At 28.6% G+C, this 12746-nt stretch overlaps 1 protein-coding gene across 4 annotated transcripts; it reads right to left on the bottom strand.

The window, feature by feature from the left end:
- Positions 1-518: 518 nt before the first annotated feature.
- LOC114129603 (protein disulfide-isomerase 2-like) lies at positions 519-10924 on the bottom strand. Of its 4 annotated transcripts, none has more exons than XM_027994397.2 (4): positions 10675-10924; positions 8525-8717; positions 4046-4305; positions 519-739 (listed from the first exon to the last, which is right to left on the bottom strand). In XM_027994397.2, exons 1-4 carry the CDS (start codon positions 10732-10734, stop codon positions 674-676), a joined length of 579 nt encoding a protein of 192 aa, XP_027850198.2. In that variant the 5' UTR covers positions 10735-10924; the 3' UTR covers positions 519-673. The 4 variants fall into 4 exon arrangements, with proteins under 4 accessions (XP_027850198.2, XP_050060613.1, XP_050060609.1 ...); XM_050204656.1 differs by lacking the exon at positions 519-739 and adding an exon at positions 758-851; XM_050204652.1 differs by lacking the exon at positions 519-739 and adding an exon at positions 3115-3329 and having other exon boundaries at positions 3913-4305; positions 10675-10922.
- Between the last annotated feature and the right edge of the window lie 1822 nt (positions 10925-12746).

Below are 12746 nucleotides of genomic sequence, written 5' to 3' on the forward strand. Positions count from 1 at the left end.
CACAATACTGGCTTGTGCCAAGGTGAATGAAGCTGCTGACTAAGCTTAGTCTCCTTTCTCCGCATATTTATAGTTCTTAGTCCAAGTTTAAATTGTAATACGCTAATTAAAATATTAATGCGGGTAGTTATGTAGGTGTTATAATATTCTGAATGGGATTACACTATATACAATGTTAACATTAAAAAAACAGTTATAAAAATCAATATTACTGCCTGCATGATTATATTAACGTCAAGTGTTAATCTGCTCTTTTTTTTTTAACAATTAACTGTGGCTGAGTTCATGTATAAAATGACTAATTTTCAAAGGTACCTGCGTTAACTGTACAGCTAAGTATTTATTTATCTTTTTTATTTTTGTTACGCTTATTCCAGACGTTTTTCTTTGTTTATAAATTATAATTGTTTTAATTCAGAGTCAAAACCCTGATAAGATTTTTTTTTGTTCCAAACATTGTATTTTCAAACACGAGTCTACCAAATTATAACTACATGAATATTAGCATAACAATCGCACCACGAAGTATAAATATATTAATTATCAATAGAGTAATTCTAACAGTCGTATTATTCGCGTAATGTTCTCACACTATGTACATTATACTGATATTAATATAATGCCTCCCCCCCATCAAACGTACTACCAAGTTTTTCGAAATCGAAGTCACATCTCAGCAGGAGCTTAAGATCCGACGTGGCCTATTTTCCAGCCACACACATCGTCGCTCATCGCCGCTCTGCAACAGAACGAACCACGAAGTTAATGTCACCGGTTGCATACGCGTATTATAATGGACGAAAAAACCACTGGCAAACGGATGAATGACGGTCTGTGCGCGTTCTGTCACGCTGAAACAATAAGTGTACCTACATAGTATAGTGGCGTTATTATTTAATAAATTCAAACGTACCTATACGATCTAACGAGGTAGAAAAAAAATACCCACCGATAATACACGTAGATGACTACTACTACTGCTATTAATGCTACTTCCTATATATTATATTATTACACTAAGTGACATGCGCAAGTCACGCAGCAGCACAACGTTCTCATACGTTTTTGTCTCGGCGTGTACCTCCTATTATATATGTAACTTACAATGTTCATTGATTATGATATTTTACGTGGGTTACACCTACGAGTATATGGTATAAAATAAATTTATGGAATTTGTTTTCTTGAGATATTTTGTTTATGGGAAAAATAAACCTCAAATTAAAAAAAAAAAATTGAAATATTTAGTTGTTATACTACTATAGACACTTAAACTGATTGAACATTTTTAAAAGGAACTGAAAATATTGTATGAAACAAAGATAAACCGTTAACATAGGTACAAAGTAAAGAAAAAAAAGGTTTTGTACACTTCATATATAAAATGATTTAAACATACTAAATATCCAAGCCATATAATTCATAAGTTACTCATAACCACAACAACTCATTATTTTGGTTATTGTTGCACATGACATATTTTTAGCTTAAACATGTTATACATGTTGAAAATATATAAATTAATAACACACAAAAATTAACAGGGAAACTAGTTTAAAAATCATTAAATCATTGATTACTTTTGTGTTCACGATATATAACTGCAGTTCTAAATTTTCTAATAACGGGACAAAGCTTTTTGAAGTTTTTCATGTCTCCCTTAAATTTAGTCCTAGAACATAAATCTATAGTATAATGAACCCGTTTAGTGTTTATCCTTCTCTACATTCACAATTTAGTGATTCTGACGTATCCCATTTATACAGAGTGTAGCCACATTTCCACAGCTCAATTCTTACTCTATTCAGAGTAACCCAATGTGCTTTAGGTAACTCAAATCTGGGAACTTTTATACTTGGATTATTTACCAAAGAAAAAAGGGATAATTCACACTATTCTTTTCGAATTTCACTCAATGTTTTTATTCGATTTTCTATATTTAAATTTAGATGTCTATATATGCATAACTCATAACACAAACAACTAAAATAAAAAATATATCTTCTTACCTAATTATACGTCTGCAATTAATTTTTAAAAATTACAAATCTTAACACCATTTTAATACGAAAACTATGTACAAGATAATCAGATAATCCCTGAATCGCAGCTATCGATATTTATAAATAATTCATTATCATTATGTCTACCATAATATTATATATAATTAGTTATCACTAACAAATATTTCCAATATATAAAATATCACTACATCAGAATAAGTATTATAAAAAATATTTTAAGAAAAGTAAAATTTTTAATTTTGAAATATTTCAAAATTAAAACTTGAGGTATACAATTATTACTTATTTATTGATGGATGTAGTAAATAATTTGAACGAGACGTTTACTACGTATTTACTGTTTAACTTGAATTATTATACAATTATTATTATTGAAAATGTGTAGGACGTAGGTATACAGTGTAAAAATAATATTAAACGAAGTTTTGAGCTATCGCATTGACATATAATTTATTATAATATATGTATGTGAACAAATTTGCCACATTCAAATATATTACAAAAGTAATAATAATTTAATTTAGCACTCGTGTTTTCATAACATATTTTTTTAATTTATTTTAATTTTTTGTCAGTTATATTAATAAATAGTTTATATACATTTCTACATTTTTTCTCTGAATTTGATTAAACATGTATAACGAATTTCACTCAAAATGTTGAATTCAAAACGAAAAAAAGTTTTAAAATCGAATTCTCGTTATAACTTACTGTTTTATAATTGAAAACAAATATCGAACGAACAGAATTCGTACCTATATTGAATATAAAATAGATTTTTGAATGAATTCTTTGAAATTTCTATTTTACAAATATTGATAAAATAAAAAATATTATTGCATAAGTATCATTTATTGCTGAAATAAAAATACCACAACTTTAAGATTGATAGTATTTTTTTTTACAAAATTATTTACCACCATTAACGTTTATTTAATTAAAACTATTTTATTTTGTCTCACAAATTTGAGTCAGTATTTAATTTTTTTTGTATAGCCCTTGTCTATATAACGAGTAACAAACATATTATCACTTTTACAATTTCAGTGTGTACATTTATGAAAATAAAAATAAAAACTATAACGACATATTATTTTTCATTATTTACTGTGGTTTATTGTTTGTTTTAATTTTTTTTTACATTGTCAGATTGTCTAGGTATATGATGCAGATGCAATACTTATTATTTGTGTTTTGATTTATTTTGATTTTAATTTAAATCACATCTCGTGAACATTTTTCTTTAGTTTAATTATCGATCTATGGTATTTTGTATTGCGTTCAAAATATAACACAACAGGAACACTAAAATAAATTAAAACGTTAGAGCGTTGGTATGGGTATAAATAATTACATTAAATACACACTTTATAGGGATAAATCATTATAACTGGCGTGCATATGATGGATAAAGTAAAATATAAAAATAATGATCTAAAAGTTATTCAAAACTTAAATCCCTTTAAAACTATGTTAATAAGTGTTAAGGAGGTGTGTGTTTATAATCATTTGCACATGGCATATATTATCAGCAGAATAGTCAAAGACAATACAACCTAAGGTAACAAACATATTATTTTAATTTATAATATGTAGGTTCTGTTTCAAAAGATAGGGTTAACATTCATTTTAATCACTGACCATCAAACGTACATACAATAATCATCGCAGATGGGTATCGTGTTATAGTATAAAATAATCTTTAATAATGTTTTTTGTAAAAAATAGTAAACAAACCCCAGAATGGCCAAGATTATACGTACTTGAAGGCGAGTGAGATTTTTTTCAAAATTAATATACCTACTTATGGGCTGTATATATCGTAAACATATATACGGTTGATTAAAAAAAAATGTGTTCGCTTGTTACTGTTTAAATTTGAACGCACTTCAATTTTCGTTTATTTTTTTTAGGACACCGTTTTTTGTTTTTCGTTTTTTTTTCTTAATTTTATTTTTTTTCCCCGTTTGGCCACGCCCCTTGGGCTTCTTGCGCGCCATACCGTCGCAGGTTTTACGTACTTTTGTGCATTTGTGTGCATCGGCGGAAGTGTTGGCTGCAAACAACCGCATACGGTCTGCCGACCAGTCGCCCTGGTACTGCACCGCCTGTTCGCCATTCTGATAGAACAGCATTGCGGGCAGCGCGTTAACGTTGCACGCCATTGCCAACTCGTCGTCATCCGTACAGTCCACGGCGGCGACCACTATGGGGTGACCGCCCTGCAACTTGGTCGCGACGTCGGCGAACACCGGTTTTACCGGTCCACAGTATCCGCACCCTGCGCGAGACTGCATTATACTAAAAGACTTTCAAAGAAATGGACTTGTAGAGAAGAAACTGATCGCTGACCAGGGAAAGAAAATGGTCAGGGGAGGAAACGTTGTTAGATAACGATATAGTACTATGCAAATTTTAAGTCAATTAATCCATTTATGCCCGTCAATAGCGTACCTGTATATGAAATAGAGAGTATGTTTGTGAGAGATTGACTTGGCTTAATAACAGAGGTCCTTAGTGATTGAACTCTCTGTTATAATCTCACAACATTTATTTTATATATTGTTTAGTTTATTTGTCGTGAACATTCCTATATTGTATTGGTTGCTTAATAATATTACCATTTCATAATAATAATAATAATAATAATAATAATAATAAAACAATCCGGATCACGGTTTGAGATGTTTTAAATATTATGGTCGTATCATATGCTAACATCTACTTCTAACAATGTTGATTAGGTATACCTACCTATTCTTTTTTATCTACGGTAGACGCGCAGTTCATATACTAATATGGGCATGGCTATGATTATACTTTATTTTTGTTAGCTAATTGGAAAGTAATATTATTATTATCGATTGATCAATTGTTTTGAACACTTTGAAAAACGTTTGGACGAGACAAGTATTGTGTTGTGTGACTATAATTCGTAAAAATAGTTCTAGTTGAATGCATGTCGTTGTACATTGTGTCCAAAGAAAAAAGTAGAAACGCTTTCTGAAATGTATTCGTTATTGTTTTTATTAATTATATACTTTTGCGCAAAATTGCGAACTTAAGGTTTTTCCAAAGTATACGACATCGAAATCCAATACTCTGAAGTTCGATAATGGTATTTAACTATACAAAATATACGGGATTATTAAAACGTTGGAATTGAAAATCTTTAGCTATTTTTATTTGCGAAAATACTTGAAGCACTGTTATTTTGCATAATATTGTATTCTCAATTTTTATTTAAATTAGCGGTGTGGTAGTACACATTTAAAGAGTATATTCCATTATCCATGTTTTTCATATCAACAACATTTTTATGTTTTTTTTATGTGTTATTCAATTTGGATACTACTGATCTTCAGAAAAACAAATTAATTAATATAAGACAAATATTCTTATTGCGCGTAGTTTTAGCTATACGTTCTCTTAATCTTGCACGACCACCATTATTTTCAATAAAAACATTATTGCTACCAATACTACTCCCACCAATAAACTATGGTATGTCAACGTCTCCCTGTCTAGGCACTAGGCGTCTAGCTGAGAATGTCCACCTGTTTGTGGCTTGGATTAGAACATAACCTACTTCGGTCTCTCATATAATTTACTACTAGTACTCACTCAACTCCCCCCTCCACCATAATATTTTATTTGTTAGCTAAAAAAAATTGTGATTTTTACCTCCACCTTCTCCACTTTATTACCTAGTCCACTATTGTTCTTTTTCCACAACTAATCTATCTTAATAATTCTAATAAAATAAATTATTTCAATGAATTAGATTTATGTGTATTGAACTCGTTTTGATATTACAACGTATGGAAAAAATTTATTTTTTCAAATCTTGAAACAATAAAAATGAACATCTCTGTATTTTCTAGGTATTTATATTTCTTCGATCGTTAAAAGTTATACGATAAATTGTTAAATAACGACGACGTAAATTATAGTGGTCACAGCATAAAATAAACACATTATGTAAAACACATAACTTATCTATCCTTTCACACACCTTTAATCACAGTATGAAATATTGCACGGTGTTCGGCATACTTGGGAAAATGCGGCAACCTATTATCCGTTAATGTGTCGTTTTAATATATTTTGACTGAATTATTGCAGTATATCTATGATATTATTATTGTAGTTCGCTTACACGCATGACACTGTGGTGCCGACCTGAGTACAACCAAATAATAGTCAATCGCCTATAATCTAGTGCACAATAAAAAATATTGTCGAATCCGACCTCGACGGTAACGATGTGTAGATGAGACATTCTAAAAGTGTTAGTTCATATTGACCTCATGCACACAACCTTTTCTTAATTATTATGTGGCCAACCATATTCTAATAATACCTGTATCAGAAAAACAGTACTACGCAATAAACATTTAAAGAAGAAAACAACTTCGATATTACCTATTCATGAACTCTCGGGCCACAAGAGAGAGTCACATCAATCAAGGCCCGTTGTTCGTGGGAAATTATTTATGTTGATAATATTATTGCATTGCCTATTTGCATTCCGATTGTGTGTACCTATAAGTTTTTTTTTATAATTGCACTTGGATAGTTGTATGAAATATGTTTTCTTAATCGCAACGCATATATTATTATAATGGCTCTGAACAAGTGAAAATACTTCACCAATAATATAATAAATAATTTGGACAGTTTTATTTTATTGACATAAAACAGAATACTGAATATTTTCATTCTTATGAAATATGATATATTTGAAGTTATCATTAGTATTTTATAATGAGATTTTGATTTACTTTAAAGTAACACATATATGGTAGGTACACATATTTTATAATTTCATTGATGTACATTTTTTAATGTATGAACGTACTAAATGTTCTGATTAACTAGACAATTCTTACCACAATAATTCGAGTGCTGGCACAACAGTCATGGATGTATTATTAATACAATGACACAACAATTCAGGTAGATTGGTAAATGGTAGGTGTGCAATCTTTATTTTCTTTATTATAACTAAAAACGTTTTCATGGATGAATGTAATTTTTGTTCCTCAGAATACAATTTAAAATTTAGATACGTGATATTGGTGTAAAGCCAGCTAATGTGTTTTTTTTCTGGATATAGGTCTTAGTGAAATCGTTCTAATTTTATATTGTTGAAGAATTCAATCTCAAAGCTTAAATACACGTAAACATAGTTATAATATAGTATTTTATTTAGTAGGTATAACATTATTTGTATTTCACTTAAAAAAAAAAGAAAATTCATAAATTTTTCATTAAATAATTAAGTATGTTGTTTTTATTAAATCCAAAGGTTAATTCCAAACAATGCCATTACTTTAATAAATAGCAAGGTGTATTCAAGTACTATTCATATGTTTTCAATATACACACGTATTATACACCAATCATATAGCACCGACATGTACAATACACACACACACACATAATAGAATAAAATTGTTAATCTTATTAATACATTTTAGTAAGAAACTATGTATACCATTATAACACATTATAAATTATAAAGTCGTATTAACTATTAACAATACAAAACGTACGATTATTTCGTAGGTAGGTATATGATTTTCTGAAGCAAGATTTCTATGGCTGTACCGCCAATAAAAACGTATTAAACGATGAGCTTTCTAATATTTTACTGCGACATCATTTCGATTTTATCTTATAACCCCGATAATCGACGTGTCCATCCAACGCGTAACAACAGTTGACTATAATATAAGTAATCACTATCGCGAACCTATATATTATAATATTATAATAGTTTATACCTGATAATTATAATTTAATATAATAACACACGAATAAAAGCTATTATTTCACGTTGGGTATACCACGGATGTACCGAGAGGAGGATTTCTATTCATTAACGCTTTCGTGTGCGTGGGAACCCCGATAAAAATGAGAAGTCCGTCGCAAATATTATAGGTGCCAGTGTATAATAAATAATAATATATACATCATCATAATATAACATTATAACATCGTGATAGGATGCATGCACAGTGTTAAGGTGTACCTATAATACTGTACCCGTTTCATGCGATCGGCAGTATTATGCCCTTCAAAATGTCGATTTCACGTATTCGATAATTGGTAACGGCTTTGCTGATTTCATAAACTCAACAGTTTCACGAATTTAGCGTAACACAGACATGTATATTTATACTAAAAAACAGGATATAGCAGTAATTATGACTATGCCTAATACAGTTATATATAATTACTAATCAATAGTGCGGACACACGAGACAGGATTTAAGTGAAAATGTATTTTTTTATTTTTGAGGAAAAGGCGGAGTGGTAGTTGTTTAGCTTCTTAGACACTCACCTACTCTATAAAATATAAATACGTAAATATTACATCACTGTTGACCCATCTATAACAGGTGCGAATGTGTCTATAGTAATACTATTATATAGGTAGCACGATAATATTACCTACATAGATTTTCGCGACGTTCGATGTGGATTCTACTTACATTTAGCGTGGAAAAACACTAGCACGCAGCAATTTTCAGTGATCGTCTGATGGAAATTCGTTTCGTCCAATGTCCGCACGTGACGTCCACCAGGTATGTTTTGCCAAACAACACTGTTGCTATTTCCGTTGTCGTTGTCATTGCCAGTGGTCGACGGCCACGATGAAACTGCTAAAACTGCCAATAATAAAGCCTGCGAAACCCCATTATATATTATATTTGTATCATATAGACAAACGTCAGATGTTGGTCTGCGAAAGGGTACACTATAATATTATGATACTTAGGGTCATTATTTAGGTGGTGGGTAATACAGAGGAATTATAATTAACTTATATTTATATAAAAATACACCTATTTATATACATTGTACATGCACACTCGAAAAAATTTAATATCGACAATAATCTCAGCCGTAGCCAACCTGCAGAAATCGATTATTTATGTATTGCGGACCAAAATTCATTATCGTTGCATGGAAAAAATTCTTACCAGTAACATTGGAAATGACTCATTCCAACGTCAACTTTTTTTTTTTATTTATCATTTCGTTTTAATAATATTTTATACACATATATGTATTAATAAATTACTATGTGCGATTCTGTACGCACAAACGTTGAGTCACTTCGGAGATCTGCATACACGTATATGTATCATACAAGAAACTAGTTCCGGAATGTGTTTTACTTTCACAAATACAAATTATTGTTATTCGGTGTTTAAGAACATTATAATATCTATCTGATAATTCGTCTTACCATCCAGATTATTATCGATCATTCTCAAGAGAACGGCAAGTCATTAAAACCAGAGAGATGGATGTATGACGAACATCGGGGCGTCTATAGATTCTGATTCTATCATAATGTTTTAAAATTAATTATGTTCTATGCTATTTTACTAATAAGATTAATTGTGTTGTATTGGTGCGGTCATTATAATGCTCTACCTTTAAGCCAAGGCAATACCTATTTAATACCTATAATGGAAACATTGTTTAGAATGTGCACGTGAAATTGTATGAATGGAATTTATTGAATGAGATTATTATTTAAAAATATAATCTAATAATAATATCGCAGTAAACATCATTATGGACGTAACCACAACATTTCATTAGTCAATTATTAGTTTAATTCGAAACAAAAAATATACCCAAGTAACTTTGGTTTTTTATCATCTAACATTCAAGGACTAGTCGTTAATATTTAATTAATTATAATATATTTGTTTCAGTTAATCAGTTTTCATTCAATAAAGTAACAAATTTTAATTTTGGAATTGATTAAATTATAGGGATTATCGATATTTAAAATATAAAGCTACATTTTGATGTGATTTTAACAATAAAAATAAAGTTAAATAGATACTAAAATTTATCAAATATACATAATTGTAGTATTTTATTAAAAATCATAATTCGGCATCTAACTTACGTTGCTATAAAAATAATTAATTTTCCTTAATAATATTCTGGCTATAGTTTAAACTTTCAATATTTAATACATAAATAATATTAAATGATAATTATCTGTAGCCCAAAAGTCATTAAAAAGTTAAAAATTGTTTTTTTTTAAATCACTTATAATGCATAACTTAAAAAAATGTCACATACCTACTTCATACAATTATTAATACTTGTTTGATATAAAAACAGTAATAAATAATATATACCGTTAATAATTTTTAAAAGTTTTATAATTATTGTGATAAGGTTATTTTGGGGGTAAAATAAATAGTTGATTAACAAGTGTGTCAGTTTATAATGTTTTAGAAATAATTATTTAGAATCGTTTTATAGGTACTATGTGCATTAATTAGCAAAAGTTTCAAAACTGAAATTATAAAAAGCAAATAACTATAAAACACCTACATACATATTTTTAGTATCGTTCATAACTTTCATGTTTTTGACTATGTTTTAACTTCCCACGTTATTTCACACTTATTCAATTTACATTATTAACAAACTAGAATTGGAACATTTTAAATTCAACTACAAAACTAATTTTACAAATATCTATTTTTTTTTCTATGCTAAATATTTAGAAAAATTATTTATTATTATTTATTTTATTAAACAACATAATTTTGATAAATATTATATCATTATCATACAACATATTTTATTATCGATCAAACCAAACCTGTATGCCATCGTCATCCTCATTGTCGTCGTCATCAGGAGTATCCGTTTTGATAGGCATGGCTTTTATTGAAAACGCCTATTCGACTTAAATTTCCAAATGTCAGTGTTCGATATTATCAAAAGGAGAGAATTTCAATAAAATCATACAGTATTGTGGCCACGACAACGCGATAAATGAAGTTTTCTTGATGTAAAAAAAACCCTGTAACGTTGGATACCACGAACCGTTCTCCTCTACTTAATCGATGAAAATCATGTTGATTAATTTTGTTTTAAAGGTAAATAATGATGTTACACATCTATCAAATAAGCTATTTGAAAAAAATAAATAAGTCTTACACTCTATTAACCATAAACACACTGTTTAGTGTTTATTATACCTATCAAATACCTGGAATACCGATCTAATTTAATTAGTGATAAATAATTACGTTCAATAGTCTCTCTTACATCATTGAACACCGTTTCAGTGCTTTTCGAATTCACAAAAACTGTAAATTACTGTCTGAATTGTAATTTTTTGAGTAAGGACTAATATATCTTTAAATAATAATTGTCAATCGATCTATAAATTTAATTATTTAATTATAGTAGGTATGTTAAAATTAAAACAAACATTATAATATAGCGATACAATAATATATTTTAAGTGTAAAAGCTAATTCCAAATAATGTAATAAGTTACATCATTTATATATGTATTTCGGGGTAAAATGAAAGGGTCGATTGTAAGGACAATACTATATTAATATTCCGCAGTTGATTAAAACAGATTTGAGGAATAGTTTAAACCAGTAGTTAAATATTCTAAATTCAATAAACACAAACATAGTAAACATAGTAACGAACTTAACTAAGTGTATTTTGATAGAATATAAATGTGCTTAAATAAACACACAACTAATCATGTACCTGAAATGTTCTGCGTAAAATAATAATGAGAAATGTACCTACCTACATTGTACATGCACTGTAGAAGAATGTGTATTTGAACCTATAATTCATAATTAATATAAAAACAATTATTGTTTATTTACCAAAACAAATGATTCATTAGTTAAGACATAATTCGTGTTGTAGATTTTAACAGAATTTTACAAATTATGATTTACTTCTTAATTAATTATTCAAATTCTAGATAATAATGTTAATGATAATTTAGGATGCATCATAATTGCACTAACGAATATCAATGATGATGCATAATATTACCACAATATTACTACCTAAAAATAACATAGCTATATAATTTCAATATTAAGAGGACGTACCTAACGTCCACATGTATTGTATCCGTATTAAAATCGTACAACATAGCAAATTTCCATGTAATAAAACCAATCGTGTATGTTTAGTTTAAATATTGTAGTGAAATTAGCTATTATCAAACTTATAGGTAAAAACAATGTCTATATTCTCTCATCAGTTTTTTACGGGTTTTCTTATAACTTTTAAACAAGTTATGCATAGGTATATATAAGTAATTAATATTTAAAACTGTTCATAATTAACTTTAAGATTAAAGTATCGTAAAAACCGACGAGAGAATACAGAGACTTTTCTTGCCTTTAAGTTTAATAATAAGCCATTTCACTTAAATATTAAGCTAAACACTCAAAATTTAAACAATAATTTACTATGTTGTTCTTTTATAAAATGGAGTAAACGCATTCAGATATGGTATCTTCTTAAATACTTAACTACTCTAAATTTATATTGAATAATTGTATTGCCATTACATCGGAGTATACATTTAGTCATTTGATTCGCCTACTCGAGTATAAGTATAATACAATAATCAGAAAAAAAATTGTTTAATTTAATTCAGTACATACTTAAATAATAATAATAATAATCGATTCTCTTTTGTGACCATAAAAATGCATAACCGTATCAATATGCAAATTAGTCTTGATATAGGTACTATTGAAGGGAATAAGAGATGCCTATTCTTATACATTCAAAGTAAAAATTACCTTTGAAGGATAACTATTATATTATACTTGCAAGATACTGAAAACATGAATAGTTATTAAGTTTTAATATATTTTATCTTTAGCCTCGGAGAAA

This window comes from Aphis gossypii, chromosome 1 (assembly GCF_020184175.1).
Source record: "Aphis gossypii isolate Hap1 chromosome 1, ASM2018417v2, whole genome shotgun sequence".
Classification (NCBI taxonomy): Eukaryota; Metazoa; Arthropoda; class Insecta; order Hemiptera; family Aphididae; genus Aphis; species Aphis gossypii.